General features: G+C 42.3%; 1 protein-coding gene across 2 annotated transcripts in view; it reads right to left on the bottom strand.

The window, feature by feature from the left end:
- PTPRN2 (protein tyrosine phosphatase receptor type N2) overlaps positions 1 to 21,939 on the bottom strand; it is a 1,142,627-nt gene that overhangs the window by 1,036,185 nt on the left and 84,503 nt on the right. For both annotated transcript variants that reach the window (XM_084859285.1, XM_084859286.1), the window contains exon 2: positions 21,404 to 21,454. In XM_084859285.1, the coding sequence (XP_084715411.1) occupies positions 21,404 to 21,454 (51 nt within the window). The remainder of the gene's footprint in view (positions 1 to 21,403; positions 21,455 to 21,939) is intronic.

The following is a 21,939-nucleotide window of genomic DNA, read 5'->3' as shown; positions in this document are numbered from 1 at the left end:
AATTTTTTTTCTAAATCGGGCCAATCTTGGGCCATTATTATAATGTCTTTGAATCATATCAGAAGCTTTAAAAAGATCAGGTTACAAGTTTAGAATATTTAATCCTATACAATTTCAATCTTGTGTTGATCTTACATTATTAACCGAACTGACAGTTGGAAAGGGGTGGGGGATGTAAATAAATTAATAATATTAGCAAGGCAAGGGCACAGTCTCAGAGACACTATATTATCAACCCCAGGGTCACAGCTTGATAGAAATAAAATACTACTGTTTGCTGTGTGTTGCTGTTGGCTAAAAATGCAACAATTTAATTACATCCCCCTGGGCTTCTAATACTACAATGCAATGTTATTACAGCTTTGACTAACATGCTAGCTAACTCCTGCACTGTAGGCATTCATTGCTCCTGGCTAAATGGTTAATTGGTTGTATACATTCCCCAAATGACAATTTCTTTTGTCATTAAAGAACTCATGCCTATAAACAATAAATAACATCACACATTTTAAGGTTCTTCAATTGCTCCATGGTGAGATTTTCCTCCTGAGCTATGTATATTAATACGCACAGCTCAGGAGGTAGATGGGTCTCAGCACAGAATGGATATCAGCACAGACATGGAGACTATTTTGTCTTTAAAGCAGACTGCATGCCAATTTTTTGTATGCAAATCATGCAATGGAATGTCTTTTGGATCCAGCAGGTGCTTTAAACTGCAGCTTAATGAAACTGGGACTCACATAGGTCTGTTTTAGTCTATTAACATTCCCCTTCCTACCCTCTCAGGTAAACAGAAACCACCTGCTCAGGTGATTAACTGTCTTCTAGACCTCTATGGCATAGTCATTTATGAGGCAAGTCAAGAATAAAACGGCTCCTCTGAGAAGCTTACATTTAGTAGAACAATGTTATGTGGCTAAAAGTGCAAGAACTGCAAGCTGGGACATTTATACCCAGTGTCATGATTTTACCTGTAAAGGTACAGTTGCTGTATTCTTATATAAATAATTCAGAACTATATTATAACAAATCAATACATATTTTAAGTCCTAATTTAAAAAAAACAGTATCCCCCTTTTTCACACACTGTTCCTACATTCTGCTATAGAAACACAGATTTCCCACCAACACAGGCCCTGTTTGACTTTTCTGTGGGTATGAATGTATGCAGGGCAGCAGGATCGTACCCACAGGCTTCACCCCTGACTTCCATGTCCAAAGGACCCAAAGCTATGAACAAAACCTACATAAATGTAATTTGTACATGCAATCAGGGACCCTGAAAAATGTCACAAGTACAGCAATATACACATAGATTCTGTTCACAGCTTCAGATGAATTCATAGAAATCAGGGAGCTAGAACAGGTGGAGTGATCCTGCTTTTCCCACCATTCTGAACTATTATTCAATTATGCATATTCTTCAAATAAGTACAAAATGCTTCTTTAAAGGCAAGCTTCAGATCTGGCTAGTCATAAGAAGGTTACCATGTAGGTAGAAGATGCTAATCTAGCATATGGGATACAATAGTGATCAATATAGATACCTTAGGATCATAAAAAATAAAATAAAAGAATACAAAGGAATGAATAAGAATCAGCAGAAATGGGGTATTTTGTGAACTGTGCAAATATGTACAAATAAAACAAAATACAAAAACCCATATGAGCCATTGTACTTAAATACAATAAGAGAAGATTGCTGAAAGAGAAAGGAAGCTGTGGATCTATTACTATTCAACAACAACAAAATGCCTATTTAACCAATGAAGGCAGGAGAATAAAAAGAGATAAATTGATTTGGAAGATAGGAAAAATGTCTTAATTATAACAGGTAGAATGGAAAAATTTACCAAGACTGACTACACACATACATGCAAACACACACACACATACACACACTATACTATTTGTCACCAATCAGAGACTGGGTTTGCACAACACAATAAGTGGCTTGTGAGTCTTGCTTGTGTCAATGTGGCTTATCGTGATATCCAAACCGAGCATGGAGGCTTCAGTGTGGTTTGTTAACCATTCACCCAGAGAACCCATGCTTTGTAGTTGAATTGTTGAGGGTGGCTTGTTCTCAGGGTGGCTTGTTGTGACTTGTGAATCATGGGTTTCAGAACTGCCTGGCAAGAGTGGCAAAAAGCCTGGCCGCTCCTCACGATCTCACTGGTGCCACCTCCCTTCTCCCTCATCAGTGCAGCATCCCTTCTCCCTCATCAGTGATGTCAGCCCCTCCACCGATATAGAAATGACACTTGGGAATGTCCTGAACGCATTCACCACCTTTTTTTTTCAGTGCTTTGGAAGTACACAAATGTGTTATTTTTTTTTAATTAGAATTATTTTTCCTGACCCTTCACAAGTGTTCAAGTGTACAGATTCACCTGTCCACTGTGCACAGTCTGCAGTAGTACAGTGTCAATTTCCTTGTAAATTACTTACTCCACTTTGGCACTTCCACTGACAACAACCTCTAAAAATGGGTTGTTGTTTACAAATGTGCACTTGCAAACTATAGAAAAACAAAAAACCAATTTTCAGAGCAAGTACATACACCTGTACTCTGGCAATAAATACCCCCATAACCCATACCCCCACAGTAAGTACACAGACCTGCCCCAATAGCTCCACCCTGTTCAGCTGCCACTTTTGGAGTTCGGGGTCAAGGGAAGTGCTGAAGGGGGAGCAGGGAAACTGACAAGTGTCAGTTCTAGTCATAATACAGTGAGAGGATAAAATTGACAAGTAGGATTTTAACACATACAGAGATGATCTGTACTACTGAAGAAAGTCAACAGCTGACAGGAGAACATACACTTGTGAACAATAGGAAAATGTAATTTTTTAAAAAACAAACCCATTTGTGTACTTCCAAAGGATCGCACAATTAAAAAATTTAAAGGTTGCCAACAGAAAAATCACACTGAAAAGGGGTAGTAGTCAGGGTAGGATGGGAAGCCAGAAAGGTTTCTCTCTGTAGGAATGAGGATATGAAAAGGGTTGTGCCGCAAAGGACCATGTGATATGTGCAGGGGGCGGGCTAGAGAACTAAGGGGAAAACAAGCCATGGCAGGCTACAGAGAGCCCAATCGTCCGTCGGGAGTAACAGGAGTTAGTGAGCAAATAACCAACCCACCTTGATTTATCTCCAAGGTGGCTTCTCATGATGTGCAAACCAGCCCAGAGAGAGGACTAGTTAGACTATGAAAGGGCAGTTTAGACTGCAATCATATACCTACATAGCTGAGAATAAACCCCATTAAAATCTATGGGAATTTTTTCTGAGTAGACATGTATAAGATTGCACACTGTTAATTGACTAGCTTTTGGTATCCATAGTATTAGTATTTCTAAGATATTATGATCTGTAATACAATGCCAAAAAAATATTAAAACTGAACATTCAGTAGTTTGATTAAATATTTCTACAACATTATACATATCCACACACAGAAGAAATAAAGATTTTTGAAACTTAGACCAGCATATACATTTTATGGCTCTAGTCCAGTGGTAGCCACAGGTAACTAGTCATGCCTAACAGCTGGTGGCACTGGTTGTAGATCCCTGTTGGCACTGAAGAAGATGCAGCCAGCCAATTAGTCAAGCATCCTGAATGTGGATGGGGATGTGCATCCAGATGCACACCTACATTGGCAGTACATGGAGATCTCTTGCTGAATCAGGACATGTGTTCTTAAACGGATCCTAGTAGGCTTTAAAAGAATTATTCTTACTTACGTGTAACCTTGTTTAGGATATTCAGTAATGAGACCATAAAGTATTTTTCCTCATTAGGACACATTGCACTATGAACTCAAAGCTGATCTCAAAAAGGATACTGGCAGGTGGTTAAAATAAAAGTTATAAATTAATGAAATATTGCTCATAACAGAAGTGCTGACAAACCTTTAATCACAGGAGCTCTGTTAGGCACCACTCTAATAAATTCATCTTCTTGGTGAGCAAAGGTATCTGAACAGATACTGAGAACTGCAAAGCAAGCTGAGCAGCATTGACACCACAACCGCTCCCAAGACAATGTTTCCATTTGATGCTAGATTGATAACCATTACTTCATGCAGACATTTATTGCAGAATTAATCGTTTTAATTTTACGTTCTCCAGATACTGTATATATCTATTTCTCTTTCAGAAAGGAATGTGTTTATTAAAAGAAGCAGCAGATGAGTAAACATGAAACCCTCTATCTAAAGTGGCAGATCACTGACCCTCAAGTTCTGTAATTTTGCAGCAAAATAACATTGCTGAGAAGTGCAGAAAATGCATTTTAGGACATGTGTGAAAAAGAGCAATTTCAGAGTAAATATTTCTTGCCTATTTGCCAGCTGTGAATTTTCTCCCAAATGATCAGTGAAGTTTCACCCAGGTTATGTATGTACGTACTTTGCTTTAAAGCAAACATTGCTCTATGACTTATAGCAGCAAAGTCACTGAATTTTCTCTCACTTGTGGCATTTTAATCAACTCTAAATAGATGCAGATTTATTTATTCATTCATTCATTCATTCATATAGAAATTTATGTCCCGCCCTTCTAGTTCCCATGCACCACTCAGAGCAGCTCACATTTTAAAACCAAAATGCAATATGAAATGATATATTCAATTAAAAATATAATAAAAAATCAGAGGCAATAAAAATTCAGAGGCAGAGACCATAGGTAAAATAATCATTAAACAAAATAAACACTTAGCAGGCAAGAGTCTGCTGGAATAAAAATGCCTTCAACAGTTCAACTGGTGAAAAACATCCAGAGAGGAGGGCTCAGTACAAGAGTGTTCTACAATATTAGTACAGCTGCTGAGAAGGTCCTATTTTTTGTCATCACAACCATACCTCTACCCTAGGTAGGACACAGATTGTAGGGAGCAGGCAGATTGGTTTTGGAAGAGGCAATTCTTCACGCATCCTGGACTGAAGCCATTTAGAGCACAGTCTTATTGATTGCACCCTCAGTCTCCCAAACATGGAGGCATACGATCATCCTATGCAGGGGAGGAGGATCGGCAGAGGCAATCTTCACCTCCCTGTCCTCCCGCCCTGCATTTTTCACTAGATGGGCTTTTTTGCCTGTCTAGCTGGGGTGCTTTGAAGGGGAAGGGAAGGAGGCTGGAGAGTCCTCAGAATAGCTCATATCCTGGCCTCTCCAGTCTCCTCCCCACCCACTGAAATGCCCCCTTTTTCCCCTCTCCAAGGTCACGTTTATGATCCTTGAGAGCAGCCAGTGTGGTTCTTTCCATTCAGGATGCAAGGGGGTGAGGGAGAGGGATCAGATCTTCAACTCCCCCTTCTGAAGTCAGAATGCTGTCTCCAACCTCAAGGGGGAGACTCTGAACAATCCTATGGCTCCTCAGATGCTGCCTAGGGGCCATAGGATTCCCTGAGGGCTTTTAATTGTGTTCTGCAACACTTTGAATTGTGTCTAGAATAGGGATGCATGAGCCCACTAGTTTCTCTTTCTCCCACATTCAGATTTTTTAAATCTCATATTCTTTCTCTCCCATATATGAACTTTGTGAAATTTGGTAAATTCTTATAAAAATGAACCGAAAAGAAGTTGTCACCCCTCTGCATCAGTCAGATACAAAAGGTACAACTATTCCAAGCTTGAAGATTACCATGATGTACCTGCCTGCCATACAACTGTAAACAATGACATGCCTGTCAGAAAAAAGAGGTGGCAACCTAATTCAGCAATAACATGGTTGAATACACAAGGATTCAAATGAAGGCTTTCACAAGCAAAGCACTCAAAGCCCTGGGCCTGGATGGATAAATCTGTCAGCTTTGTTTTGTCCCACATTTGGTTTTTTAAAACCTCAAATTCTTTTTGTTCCAAATATGGAGAACTTTGTAAATTTTGGTAAATTCTTATCAAAACCAAACTGGAAAAAAATTGTCATCCATTCCTAGGGTAGTATCCAATAGGTACTGTGCACATGTAGCCAGCCATGGCCTGCATGTGGGCAGCCCTGCCAGCCCAGGTCTGCATGCAGCTCCTACCATGCACGGCCATGATATAGTACTTTCAGGGCCAAGGATTTTTTTCTAATCCTTTTGATTTTTGAGCATAACTGGGAAAAAATAAACAGGCTTTTGTAATTGGTGGGATATGTCACTGAAAGGGGCAGTGGCACTCTCAGTCCAGTCCCTTTCAAAATGGATAATGCTATATTAGATTTAGTTGGCAGGACGTGTTGTAATTTTGCTTACAAATCTAGACTTGTAAGTGGCCATTTGACTGGTTTGGCTGCAATCCTATACTCACTTACATGGCAGGATGTCCAATTGAACTCAGTAAGGCTTATTTCTGAACAGACACATAATGGATTGCACTGTAAGAATCACCTCCAGGTGACCACCCACAAAAGTTTTTGCAAGCGGGGCAACGGGGGAGGGGGAAAGAGTTGGTTCTTTTTACATTTTCTGTTCCAGCTATCAATGTACCACACACTACTTATATAAACATGGTAGGTGAACCAGTAAATATGTTGATTGGCTAGTAACTTTTGTGGATTTACAAAGCTGAATCAGGGCACATGTTGGCTGGGGAATGCTGGGAGCTGTAGGGCCTTTTTCTCTCTAAACATGCATAGGATTGCACCTTAATGTGTTAATATAGATCATTATAACCCTTACATTTTATTCATATTCATCTAATTTCCATTTCTATCTTATGTTAAAGTATTAACATCTTCTTTGACTTCTTCCTGTTCACCTGAGATGCCTACCATCTTGGACTGCAATCTTATGCAGTGGAGGCTGGTGGCTACAATTTTGGTGGGGTTGTGCATCCATTCTGGGTTTCAGTCAGAACCAGACAGAACTCTAAGTCCTATCCAAGTCCTATCCAATTTTGAGGTGAGTCTAAAATCAGTGTCACTGTCCATAGGTTAAATGCCCTTTGATTCCTTCAAGCATACCTTTCTGGGCATGTCTAGTCAGAGTTTACTCTCCTGTCCCTTCCCTGCCTGCAGCTACTTTGTGAAGGAGCTATCCTAGGGGCTGAACCTGATATCCACCAGTATCGGAGCCACCAGCCTCCACTGCTCTTATACACACTTACCTCAAAGTAAGCCCCACTGAATATAATCTGACTGACTTCAGAGTGCGATAAATTTCCCCTTTAGTGGTTGAAGATTTAAGTCTATTATCTCTGGCTTGTTGCTCAGTTTCAGTTAGCCATTTATTATAGGCAACTCAACATTTGCTGAACAACAGAATATGAAAGTCTAAATTTGATTAAATAAAATATTTTCAGTCATCTATACTATTTTCCTGGGACGCATTTCACACAAGAGTTGATTTTATGCTATTTCTATGTTGTTTTTAGATAATATGTGGATTGTGTTTAGTTTATTTGATTGTATTTTGTTAATTTTAAAGCTTTGTAAACCATTCATAGTTAGTGAGTACCAAATACAATCACTCAGTAAATCAGTAGTGGTGGATGGAGAAGGCTTTGAGTTGTATTATTATTATTTTTGTCTAAACATCCATAGGATTGTGCCCTTAATTGTTTCTTATGTATCTTCTACTACTGACCTGTGAAATGGGTCATTGTTGATCATTTGTTTGATGGGTATAGTCTGAGAGTTCACTCCTTGGGAAAGATTTGAACCCAGATCTCCTACATCCAGGTCTAGCCCTGTATCTACCAGACCACATAGGCTCTCTGTCCATTTAATTAAATTCCTTCAAAATTCATAGACTGAAATTATGCCAACACCTTATACCAGAAAACAAGATACACACTGCAAGGCATGCAAGAACAGATTTTGTTTAACTAATGCTTAATGTCATTGTCATGGTTTCAGATACAAAGCTTGCAGTGGCATTGCTAACACTATCATAAGCTCATGCATACTTCCAGATTATATAATTTGTATGGAACTTCATATTGGAATAGAACTATTTACTATAGTGAGTCAGCAGAACATATAAAGAGAAACAAAGTAGGAATTTTTAAAGCCAGTGGAAAAATTTACCTTTCATCTAGCCAAGCTGAGAACATTTGGGACTACCTCAGCTTCATTTCTCTGTAGAAAATTCATAACCAATAGTAACTCAGTAGGCAATTTGCAGCTGCCAAAAATTGTCATGAGTGGATGTCAGAAATTTGCATGCCATGACTGGGATAAGAATGCTAGGCTCAGTTGGTCTGAGGTAGAGTAGTGTGGGACTCCTTGTGGGTAACCAAAGGTATACTTGATAGGGCTCATAGATATATCTGATAAGGCTAGCATGGCTCAAGCTACTTTTTCACAGAATCAGGCTGTCATTAATTATGAAAAATGTACACCTACTGATACCATGCCAACAAAATGGATTGGAAAAATCAAATACAATTATTTCCGTGCTTGATTATCCATCCAGAAGTACATAATTGGTAAACTAGTCATGCAAACACAACCAGGGGAGGGAGAGAAGGGTAAAGTCTGATTAGACATGCCCAGAAAGTTATTCCTGAAGGAATACAGAGGGTGTTTAACCTATGAGAAGTAACACTGATTTGAGACTCACTGGTACTGGGACTCACCTCACAATTCTGGTTGCATCTGGTTGTGCTTGCTATCTTGCGAGTAGACTGTCACGTGTTTTATTTTCTTCATATGTAATAAATCACTACAAATTATGATTTAATAACTGCACTGAGGTCTGCTTCTGAAAGAAGTTTGACTATGCTAAGAGTCTCTTATTTTGGTTCTCATCTATACAATCCATGTCATGATTCACCTTATAAGGAAGATTTTCAGCAACTGTACTCTCCCTACATAAAAACTCCTAGCATTACAAATACTCACTTGAGAGAAAGGATAGACAGAATGGCTTCTAAATGGTAGGATATGAAATTAACAGCAACAAAAACAGTAAATGTAGAAATTACCAGAGGAAAATTAGTTTACTCTCAATCAACAGTTCATAAGTTTCAACAATTTTAAAAATAATTCTTATTTTCTATGGAAAATATCCAATGGTGACCACCCACAAGTGGCCAGTCCCGCCATTTCCATTACACAAGCAACCCAATCACTTGTGCAATGGAGATTTAGTGCTTCTGGGGGTAAACTGAAATGAACATTCTCATTTCTGGAATGGAGCAGGTTGGCACAGCTTATATAAGGAAGCTCCGCTGACCTACCCCGTCCCAGAAACAAGTGTTTCTGATAATTTGGGGGCTTGCCCCTGGAAGTAGGGATGGACGAAAGTCCCTTACCTGGTCCCGCAGTTTGCTTCGCAGTGGGGAGGAGGTGCTCCATCTCTCCCCCCGAAATTCTTGGCAGGTGGGGAGGCGCCCCGTCCCTCCCCGCCAAAATTCTGGCCGGGGGGGAGGCAACCCACCCCTCCCCGCCGAAATTCTGGCCGGGGGGGAGCGCCCCGCCTCTCTGGCCATGAAAGTTCTTCTGCCGGGAAGGTAAAAAAAAAAAAACATGATAGGCTACGTAAAGATTTACGTAGCCTATCATGGCTAGATTTTCAAAAAACACCGTGATAGGGTACGTAAATCTTTATGTAGCCTATCACGGCTGACTTTGGGGAAAAAAAAAAGCGCGTACACAAATAACGGTGCCCATGGGCGCCGCCATTTGCGTTCCTTATTTGGGCACGGGTAGTCTACGTAAAGATTTACGTAGACTACGGTGAAAATAAGGGCAACGCTATTTGCGTTGCCCTTATTTTCGCCGTAGTCTACGTAAATCTTTACGCAGACTACTCGTGCCAAAATAAGGAAAGCAAATGGCGGCGCCCATGGGCGCCGCCATTTGCATTCGCGCTTTTTTTTCCCCAAAAAATCAGCCGTGATAGGCTACATAAAGATTTATTTAGCCTATCACGGTGTTTTTTGAAAATCTAGCCGTGATAGGCTACATAAATCTTTACGTAGCCTATCACGTTGTGTTTTTTTTTCACTTGGAAATGGCGGCGGTGGCAGCCAGTCGGAAGACCGGCCGCTGCTGTCGCCGCCGCCGCCACGCCACCGCCGAACTGCCGCCAGGACCCGCCGCCGCGAGGGACATTCGCACAAGGTAAGTCCCATCCTGGGGGGGCAGGGGGTGTCAGAGAATTTCTCCACCAATTTTGGGGGGCCGAATGCGTTGGCATTCGGCCTCCTGGAGATTTGTGGAGAAATTCTCCGACATCCCTACATAGGGATGTTGGAGAATTTCTCCACGAATCTCCGGGAGGCCGAATGCCAATGCATTCGGCCCCCCAAAATTGGTGGAGAAACGGTCCGCCACCCCCCCAAACCCCCGGAATGGGACTTACCTTTGCCGAATGTCCCTGGCGCTGGCGGCTCCCGGCGGCAGTTCGGCGGCGCGGCGGCCGGTCTTTCGACCGGCTGCCACCACCGCCATTTCCCAGTAAAAAAAACACACACACACAAGCAAACGTGATAGGCTACGTAAAGATTTACGTAGCCTATCATGGCTAGATTTTCAAAAAACACTGTGATAGCCTACATAAATCCTTACTTAGCCTATCACGGCTGACTTTGGGGGGAAAAATACACGCGCGTACGCAAATGGCAGTGCCCATGGGCGCCGCCATTTGCGTTCCTTATTTGGGCACGTGTAGTCTACGTAAACATTTACGTAGACTACGGTGAAAATAAGGGCAACGCTATTTGCTTTGCCCTTATTTTCGCCGTAGTCTACGTAAATCTTTACGCAGACTACCCATGCCAAAATAAGGAAAGCAAATGACGGCGCCCATGGGCGCCGCCATTTGCATTCGCGCTTTTTTTTTTCCCCCAAAGTCAGCCGTGATAGGCTACGTAAAGATTTACGTAGCCTATCACGGTGTTTTTTGAAAATCTAGCCATGATAGGCTACGTAAATCTTTACATAGCCTATCACGTTTTTTTTTTTCACTTGGAAATGGTGGTGGTGGCAGCCGGTCAGAAGACCGGCCGCGGCTGCTGCCGCCGCCACCACACCACCACCGAACTGCCGCCAGGACCCACCGCCGCAAGGGACATTCGCACAAGGTAAGTCCCATCATGGGGGGGCGGGGGGGTGTCAGAGAATTTCTCCACCAATTTTGGGGGGCCGAATGCGTTGGCATTCGGCCTCCTGGAGATTCGTGGAGAAATTCTCCGACATCCCTACATAGGGATGTCGGAGTATTTCTCCACGAATCTCCAGGAGGCCGAATGCCAATGCATTCAGCCCCCCGAAATTGGTGGAGAAACGGTCCACCACCACCCCGCCACCCCCGGAATGGGACTTACCTTTGCCGAATGTCCCTGGCGCTGGCGGCTCCCGCCGGCGGCGGCGGCCGGTCTTTCGACCGGCTGCCGCCACCGCCATTTCCCAGTAAAAAAACACACACACACAAGCAAACGTGATAGGCTACGTAAAGATTTACGTAGCCTATCACGGCTAGATTTTCAAAAAACACCGTGATAGGCTACATAAATCCTTACTTAGCCTATCACGGCTGACTTTGGGGGGGAAAAAACACGTGCGTACGCAAATAGCGTTCCCCTTAATTTCGCCGTAGTCTACGTAAATGTTTACGTAGACTACACGTGCCCAAATAAGGAATGCAAATGGTGGCGCCCATGGCCGCCGCCATTTCCGTACGCGCTTTTTTTTTTCCCAAAGTCAGCCGTGATAGGCTACGTAAGGATTTACATAGCCTATCACGGCTGACTGCCGGGATGCAAACGGTGGTGGCTATGGCCGCCGCCATTTGCGTCCCGGCCAGCCAGGAGGATTCGTGGCCGGAGGGATGGGGCACCTCCCCCCCAGCCAGAATTTCGGCCGGAGGGATGGGGCGCCTCCCCCCAAGCCAGAATTTCGGCGGGGAGGAATGGAGCGCCTCCCCCCCACCGCGAAGCAAGCTGCAGGACCAGGTAAGTTACTTTCATCCATCCCTAATTTTAAACAGCCATTCTTTTTAGATAATTCTACATGATCTTCCAATGCCTAGAATATTTTAATTTATTCTGATCCCAACCAATAAATTGAATAATTAATATAATAAATATAATAACAATTAATAACAATTAACATGATTTCAGCCCATCATGTTATATAAAATTTAGGAGACACACCATTGGGTCATATTTTAATTGCACGTTTATAAATTTTTGTATATTATATTTCCTGTTTTTGAATGTGGTGGAAAGGGTATAACTCTTGTTCCATAATTTTTACAATTTCTACAATAATAATATAATTATATAATGTAATTATTTCCATTATTATAAAGTCAATCATATTTTTTTCCATAAATCAAAATTTCCTAAGTGCTGTTCGGGATTATTGTATTTAATCACTGGATGCTAATGAGAAATGACTGGAGCCATCTTTATTGAAGTCTGGCATAAGTTCAAAATAAAGAACTTATGATAAAATTACTTTTCCCCATAACATCATAGGCTTTTATTCTTTTCTATCCAAATTAAAGAATGTAATAGAACCTTACTATAAGTCTGTTGTACAGGAACATAGGAATTATCTTCATTGATAATCTCCCTCCCTTCCTTCTCCCTTCACAGCATAACACTGTCAGGTGTTCCAGATAGATGGCTCCTCAGTATGACACCAATTTGATCCAAGCAGAAATTCTAACACAGTGGGCGAGTTCAAATGTCACACTAAGGCGCACTGAGAATAAGCCACCATGAGTTGATTGTTCGCTTGCTAACCCAGCTGATGATTCTGTGGCTTTCCATGGCATTCTGTGGCTTTCCGTGGCTTACCCCTGGCTCCCAGCAGGTATCTTAGGTGCCTTTGCAGCTGAACTCCTTGTTTCTTCAGTCCCTACATCAGCAGTCTTTCTGCAATTGGTCTGCCGGGGGTGTCAGCTACTGAGGGAAAGTATTGCCAGATTGCCAAATGGAATTAATTTTTTGATCCCCTATGAAAGCAGTAATGCATTTGAAAACTTTTTTTTCAGGGTCTTGCATAAGTCTGCAAGCCTGCCTGTCTGCTGTTTAGCCTGGTACACCGATAGCCCCCTTGTCAATGTCCTTGTCAATTTTATCCTCCACTTCAGCAGTTGCCTTGCTAGCAAACACCTTTTTAAAAAAGACTGCTTCACATACTTCCAACTACATCCACCCGAAAAACTCCTCCTTCAGTCACCAGCCGCTTTCAGCTCCCCCCGCCACCCCGCCACTTCATGCTTGTCTCAGCCCTCTGCTGGTCTCTGTTGTTAGCTGTCAGATATACATATGGGCAGTGACAGGGATCAGTAAAGAGCAGTGACAGGGATAGGTAAAGATATGCAGATTTCAAGATGTGATCACCCATGGTGGGTTGTCGTGTTGTGCAAACCAGGTCAGTGGCAGGTTAAGTGAAATGCAATCACTGGCATATTGGCCTTCTGCTATTGCAGCTAAGACAGACAGGCTTTACTGTCTTGAGTAATCTCTTGCATCAATACACTCAAGCTTTTTCTTCTTCCTTCCATTCCTGCCCCCACATTAAAAACTGTTTATTCATATATTTTACTAAGGAACATCATTTTTCAGGCTAACAACATCAGTCAGTTTTCTGTTAGTGGCATGAAGGGCATGAAATCAATCTGTAAATGAAAAACCCAGGATAACAACATCCTGAGAGATCGCATTTGGTGAATCCTCCAGTCATTAAGATAAACATAAAACAATACACCACTGTTTAACCAACTCTGAATCAGCAGATTTCAAGAAACTGATAAAATAGTTTATGGAAGAAAATTAATGCCGCATGACTGCTATCACAAGCTACAGGGCAAATGTAAATGAGATTATAAATATCAAAAATAGTCTTTATGACAAAGGTATCAACACTCTAATGCAATCGTTATTGTTCCACACACAGAGGCTCTATGTGGCCCAACAGAAATGTATGAGGCAATGAGTGAAGCTCTCTCATAATTTGTTTTACATCAGTGTAAATAGGGGAGGGGGTACTGTTTTTTAAAATTGTACAACCTTTTTTCTTTCTCTTTTTTAAAAAGTTTATTATTCTTATAATTTTGTAAAATTACCACATGCGTACATTTTTTTAAAAAAGTGAAGCCATTATTAAGACAACCCTTTAATAGTTGCATTATTGGGATTATCAATGATGTATGTCACTTTTAAAAGTATTATTAATACAGTACACATAGTTATGTAGCTGCTACTATATTAAATTCTTTCTTTCTTTTTTACAACATAATCCTTTTGGTAGCCAGTGCCCAACACCACAACCACAGAAGTCTAGTAGTACTGAAACTATTATTTAAATGTCTTTGTTGGCTAGCAAAACTGGTGCAACTAATTTTATAATGGGGGTGTGGGGAATAAAAAAAGCATGTGCAGCAGAGAAAGTCTTCTCCCAACCCTTTCAGCCCTGACCGCCACTTCACACCCCCTTCCAACTCCACTGATAGACATTTACTCATTGGCTAGAGTATTCATTCATTCATTCATTTATTAAAAACAGTTTTATCCCACATTTCTATCATAAGCTATCTATGACAAATAGATAGCTTATGTAAAACAAAATGTAGAACAAAACAATTAATTCTGAAATAAATTCTAAAATTAACAATGACAATAAAAACACAACAGCAAAACAATAAGTAGCCAGCATTCAAATTAAATGTACAGATAGCAGCAGACATACTGCCATATTCCCCAACATCTTTCAGAATAGGAAGGTCTCTACCAACCAGAGGGAGGAACATATTCTATAGCCTGGAAATTCCCTAGCCTGGAGGCAATCACAATAAAGGCTCTTTCAGAGGATAGAGGAAGGTGGAGTAAAGCTTCCGATGACAATCTTACCCGGCTGAGACGACACACGGGGACTCACTATGGGTTATTAATGCCACGGTGAGCCACATGCCTGGTGCAATTTGAATATGTAACCCCCAACTGGGAGTTGTTGTGTGGAACCTGGCCATCGGGGTTTATGTGAAGATTGTTTAACCCTTGCATAACCACCAATGGCCAGTTTCAGATGACATGGCAACCTCCCAACTGGGGGTTGCATATTCAAAATGGCAGCCAGCACACACTATGGCTCATCAGGGTTTAAATAACCCATGATGGGCTGTTGTGCCATGCAAACTGGCCCACTGAGTGCTAAAATAGACTTCGATTGAAGAGACAGTTCTACAAATTCTTGGCCACTGAATACCTTACAGGTCAGTATCGGCACTTTAAATTGGTCCCAGAAATAAACTGGAAGCCAACAAATGTGGTAAAATATTGGAATAATATGCTCTATGCAATGGGTCCCAATAAGGGCCCTCACTACTATGCTGTGGACCAACCAAAGTTTCCAAAGGTAACCCTATCTTAAAAGGTAGCCCTATATGGCATATGTTGGGGCCGCGGTGGCTTAGTGGTTAAGACGCTGAACTACAGACTGGAAGGTCAGCAGGTCAGCAGTTCAAAACCCGAGTGCTGCGTGACGGAGTGAGCTCCCGTCTTCAGTCCCAACTTCTGCCAACCTCGCAGTTCGAAAGCAAGAAATTACAAGCAGATAAATAGGTACCACCTCGGCAGGAAAGGTAACAGCGTTCCGTGCACCTCAGTGTTCAGTCATGCCGGCCACATGACCATGGAAGCGTCTTCGGACAGCGCTGGCTCTTCGGCTTAGAAACGGGGATAAGCACTGCAGTCAGACACAACTGGTTGGGGACACCTTTACCTTTTTATATGGCATATGTTAATTTAATCCAATATGGACATCACCAATTTAACTGTGGGTAAATTGGACCTCTCCAGGAAAGAGGAGCTAGTGTACCATCCTAAATTAGAAAAAACCACTCCTGGCTACCATCACCATCTGAACACCCAGAGGAAGGACTGGATCCAGGAACACCTCCAAACTTGATTCTTAAGTGGGAATGAAATACTAGCCAACATAGGTTTAAGGCCTAAACCTAGATCACCTCTTCCACACCAACCAACAAGACTTCTGTCTTGACTGAATTAAGTTTCAGTTAGTTCCAGTCTTTCATGGACCTCACACACTCATTTGGGTCCACCTCTAACATGCCTCCCCAACATTTACCAGTTTCACAGTTAAACATTTTTTTAACATCCAAGGGGTAAATATCATTGTGTAATAATCTTATAATAACTGTCCATGATGTTAACTTCATAAAATTTCTTTCATCACTTTCCAAATGGATTTCAATTACCAATGCAACCCTTTTGCCCATTTCTTTAAGAAAACTGGAACCTGCTCTGAATTTCTTTGTAATAAATTATATTTTGACAAATCCTCCTTGTTTCCTTTCATCATTCTTTCCGAAAATACTGTACATTGCCTGGGATTACCAGACCTGGTAACTGAGTAATGACACTTCTAATTTGAAAATACTGAAAGGTGATCCATTATAATTTAGTTTTACTAACTTCATCTAATGAGAAATATAATTAAACGTACCATCCGGTAGCCATGACAGTTAAAGCCTAATTTAATTTGGGTAATTCCATATTCCAGCCATGGGAAGTTGAAGGGAGAAGGTTTTATGCATATGTCTGCTAGACTAAAAAGCCCACTTCTATAGCAGCCCATGTTCTTCTTTGAGTTGAATTGGTCCCACTCCAGAGACATCGTCCCATAAGATTTTTCTTCAGTCTCCACAACTGCAATAGGCAACTAATGGCCCAAGAAGCCTTTTTGTTGTTGTTGTTCAGTCGTTCAGTCATGTCCAACTCTTCGTGACCCCATGGACCATAGCATGCCAGGCCTTCCTGTCCTCCGCTCTCTCCCGGAGCATGCTCAAGTTCATATTCATTGCATCGATGATGCTATCTAGCCATCTCATCCTCTGCCGTCCCCTTCTCCTTTTGCCTTCAATCTTTCCCAGCATCAGGGTCTTTTCCAGGGAGTTTTCTCTTCGCATTAGGTGGCCAAAATATTGGAGCTTCAGTTTCAGTATCTGTCCTTCCAATGAACACTCAGGGTTGATTTCCTTTAGGATTGACTGATTTGACCCCCATGCAGTCCAGGGGACTCGTAAGAGTCTTCTCCAGCACCACAGTTCGAAAGCATCAATTCTTCGGCGCTCAGCCTTAGCTTTCCTCCCAAGGAGCAAGCGTCTTTTAATTTCATGGCTACAGTCACCGTCTGCGGTGATCTGGGAGCCCAAGAAAATAAAATCTGTCACTGCTTCCATTTCTTCCCCTTCTATATGCCAGGAAGTGATGGGGCCAGATGCCATGAACTTAGTTTTTTTAATGTTGCGTTTCAAACCAGCTTTTGCACTCTCCTCTTTCACCCTCAACAACAGGCTCTTTAGATCCTCTTTGCTTTCTGCAATTAGGGTGGTATCGTCTGCGTATCTGAGGTTGTTGATAATTCTTCCAGCAATCTTAATTCCGACCTGTGATTTATCCAACCCAGCGTTTCTCATGATGTACTCTGCATATAAGTTAAATAAGCAGGGCGACCATCTGCAGCCTTGTCATACTCCTTTCCCAATTTTGAACCAATCGGTTGTTCCATGTCCGGTTCTTACTGTTGCTTCTTGACCCTCATACAGGTTTCTCAGGAGACAGGTAAGGTGGTCTGGTACTCCCATCTCTTTAAGAATTTGCCAGAGTTTGTTGTGATCCACACAATCAAAGGCTTCAGAGTAGTCAATGAAGCAGAAATAGATGCTTTTCTGGAATTCTTTTTCTTTCCCATGATCCAGCGAATGTTGGCGATTTGATCTCTAGCTCCTCTGCCTCTTCGAAACCCAGCTTGTACTGCTGAAGCCTAGCTTGTAGGATGTTGAGCATCACCTTGCTGGCATGTGAAATGAGCGCAATTGTACAGTAGTCTGAACACTCTTTGGCATTGCCCTTCTTTGGAATTGGAATGGAAACTGACCTTTTCCAGTCTTGTGGCCACTGCTGAGTGTTCCAAATTTGTTGGCATATTGAGTGCAGCACTTTAACAGCATCATCTTTTAGGATTTTAAATAGCTCTTGTCATCTCCGCTAGCTTTGTTGTTACTAATGCTTCCTAAGGCCACTTGACTTCACTCTCGAGGATGTCTGGCTCAAGTTCAGTGACTGCACTATCATGGCTATCAGGGACATTAAGATCTTTCCTGTATAGTTCTTCTGTGTATTCTTTCCACCTCTTCTTAATCTCATCTGCTTCTGTTAGGTCCCTGCCTTCTTTATCCTTTATCATGCCCGACTTTGCACAAAACATTCCCCTGAGATCTCCGATTTTCTTGAAGAGATCTCTAGTCTTTCCCATTCTATTCTTTTCCTCGGTTTCTTTGCATTGTTAATTTAAGAAGGCCTTCTTGTCTTCATTCAGTTGGATATATCTTCCCCTTTCTCCCTTGCTTTTCACTTCCCTTCTTTCCTCAGCTACTTGTAAAGCCTCATCAGACAGCCACTTAGCTTTCTTGCATTTCTTTTTCTTTGGGATGGATTTCGTTGCTGCCTCCTGAACAATGTTACGGACCTCCGTCCATAGTTCCTCAGGCACTCTGTCTAGAGCTTCTCCATCTTTGGCTGCAAAGGACATAATCAATCTGATTTCAATATTGACCATCTGGTGATGTCCATGTGTAGAGTCGTCTCTTGTGCTGTTGGAAAAGAGTGTTTGCTATGATCAGCGTGTTCTCATGGCAAAACTCTATTAGCCTTTGTCCTGCTTCATTTTGTACACCAAGGCCATGCTTGCCTGTTATCCCAACTTCCTACTTTGGCATTCCAATCCCCTACGATGAAAAGGACATCTTTTTTTGGTGTTAGTTCTAGAAGGTGTTGTAGGTCTTCATAGAACCAATCAACCTCAACTTCTTCGGCATCAGTGGTTGGGGCATAGACTTGAATTACTGTGATGTTGAATGGTTTGCCTTGGGTTCGTACTGAGATCATTCTATCGTTTTTGAGATTGTACCCCAGTACTGCTTTTCCCACCCTTTTATTGACTATGAGTGCTACTCCATTTCTTCTAAGGGATTCTTGCCCACAGTAGTAGGTATAATGGTCACCTGAATTAAATTCACCCATGCTTGTCCATTTTAGTTCGCTGATTCCCAAGATGTTGATGTTCAATCTTGCCATCTCATGTTTGATCACCTCCAGCTCACATTCATTGATCTTACATTCCAGGTTCCTAAACAATATTGTTCTTTACAGCATCGGATTTTCTTTTCACCACCAGACACATCCACAGCTGAGTGTCCTTTCGGCTTTGGCCCAGCCGCTTCACTCCTTCTGGTGCTACTTGGAAATTCCCTCTGCTCTTCCCCAGTGGTATATTGGACACCTTCCGACCTGGGGGCTCATCTTCCGGCGTCATATCTTTTAGCCTTGTGATATGTTCCATGGGGTTTTCTTGGCAAGAATACTGGAGTGGGTTGCCATTTCCTTCTCCAGTGGACCACATTTTGTCAGAACTCTCTGCCATGACCTATCCGTCTTGGGTGGCCCTGCATGGCATAGCTTATGGCTTCACTGAGTTACACAAGCCCTTTTGCCACAACAAGGCAGTGATCCATGAAGGAGAAGAAGCCTTTTAGTCCCAGATAAAACAGTAAGGAAACACAGTTTGCTAGAAGAGAAGGAAACTGCCAGAAAAATACAGATTGTTTCACTCCCTATACTGTGTGCTTGTTTGGGTTTTCCTGACTTGTTTTCCTGAAAAATAAGTATGCTAGAAGAACCCATGTTACTGTTCCTTTCTGGTATCTAGTTATCCATTTATTTTCTTATAAAACTGTACCTGTAGTTTTGAGAAATGACTCCACCAGTCTGCACCAGGGAGCAAAGAGGTCATGGAGCGTGTGCAGTACATAAACTGCTTTCATATTGCGCAAACTTTTCAAATCAGCCTAGTCAGTAGCAGTAGAGAGACTTCCACAGAATGGAGATAGGCTGAAGTCTGAAGTGTATTGATTGAGATGTGCCCTAACCCCGGCGCCAGCTTGTCTGGCAAAAGGGGGGGGACATTGTGGGCGGGTGGGGTGAGAAGAGGTGGCAGCTGCCTATTGGGTGCCCCCCCATGGCACCACCAAGCAGGGGAGGAGTCGGCAGAGCCCTCTTAAGCTCTGCGCCCCCTCCAAACCAGCTCTCACGGCTCCCTCCCGCCCTCCCTTAAGCAGTGTGGGTTTATGCTGGTTGCCCTTTTGGGAGCAATGTAGGAATTTTGGGCTCACAGTTAAAATTGGCCTTTTACTGTGTGTCTTTTTGCCTACTTCACAGTGTTATCGGGGCTAGGATGCGTCCAGTAGGCGAATACAGTCCAATCTCTCATAGGTCACATTTTCATGGCGGCTAGGACGGGCAAAAGCAGAAAGGGATTAGGGATGGTGTGCATGCAGAGGCACTTTATGGTGACAGGTGACGCCTGAGGCCCCCCGAACGGGTTGTGCGGCTCGGCGGGGGGATAAGGGTTGCCTGGGAGACCAACCCTCCTCACTCACCCAGGTGTTGTGCAGCACCGGGTTGGGGGTGACACCGGAAGGTCTACCTCCCCCAGAAGGGGCAGTCCGGAGGGGCAGCGAGATCGACGCCACCCCTCAGGCTGGGTGTGCTTTCGCCCGAGAAGTGCCAGCTAGTCACTGGCACAGTCAGATGCCCATCCTAGGTTCCCCTTTGCAGAATATTTCAATAAATGTGGCCCAGTTTTCAACCCCAGCCTTATTGTCTGACTCTTCTTTGACCCATCTCCGCTCGCAATACTGCTAATTTGTTTGCAGCTCCAAGATCCAAGGGAGTACATCAGAATTATCCAGCACCTGCAAGGGGATCAACCCCCATTGTCAAGAGAGAAGAGGACTTGTCGAGTCGCTTGCTCTGTACAAATATTCTGGATGTCCCTCTGGCAGGACTGCCTGTGTGCTCTGTACCTTTTTGTGGGGTGAAGTAAGTGCTGTAGAAATTGTAATTATAAAAGCTCTATAACAGAAATTACTATGTGTACAAATGACTAGACTGCAAGTAATTTATGTTTAAAAGCTTTTTATAAAATATATCAGGCTTGAGTATTTAATTTCTCTAATGTTTTGGGAGCAACCATGATTTAACTTTTATCAGAAGCAGGCATGGAGACATGTGGACTCACAAGTGAAGATGACACTGTGTCATCTCATTGAATTGAACTATACCCATGCTCCACTTCTCTGGTTAGAAAAGCAATGAGGCTACCTATGTAGCCAGAGTGTTGCTAGCATATGCAAGTAGCAGCAGCAGGTCTACAAAGAAGGGGGGCGGTATTTGGGTCCTGCTCCTCCTCTCTATCCTAGAAGTAACATAATTTACTAGCTAATCATTGTTATAGAGATTGAGACATGAAGTGCTTACTTGATTAGTGATTTACTTCCTGAAACACTGAAATTATTTTTCAAATGGCCACATGCATCAAAGTACAATAAACTGCTCAGCAACGTGTGCCAATTATTGGAAGACTTACCATTTATGCAGATTTCAAAAGATTTGCAGAGGTCATCTTCAAATAGGCATCCTAAAATGCAATAAAAATATAACATCAGGGTGGTTTCTAATTGCTGAAATGGGAGCACAGTCCAACATTTCAGGCTATAAAATCTCAAATTCGAGACAGACATTTGTTTGGCAGATGCTAGAATTCTAAAGTGAGCAATAAAGAAACCAAGAACATAAAAACAACAAAGTCAAGTTTAAATGGAAAAAATAAGAAAATATCTATCACTAAGTGCCCAGTCTCCAAAAGGCTGGTTTTCTCTGGCCACGCTCTCATGCAACACTTCCAGTTGTTGTGCTGGGTCTCAAATCCAGAGTGTGGCTATAGACACCTCAAGGAAACTAGATCCACATGGATCAGCGGTTGGTTAATGAATTAATTAATTAAAAAGTTCTATATGCTTTTTTTTTAAGTAGAATCCCCCCAAGGTGGCTTCCAAAAAAGAATTCCAATCTTTTGGAAAGCGATGAAAGAAACTGAAAGCGATGCATGCCTCATTACCTAAT

This window comes from Heloderma suspectum, chromosome 5 (assembly GCF_057233095.1).
Source record: "Heloderma suspectum isolate Gila_16-S chromosome 5, 16-S_ref, whole genome shotgun sequence".
Classification (NCBI taxonomy): domain Eukaryota; kingdom Metazoa; phylum Chordata; class Lepidosauria; order Squamata; family Helodermatidae; genus Heloderma; species Heloderma suspectum.
The sequence above is the reverse complement of the archived record's forward strand: the minus strand, read 5'-3'. Positions and strand labels throughout refer to the sequence as shown.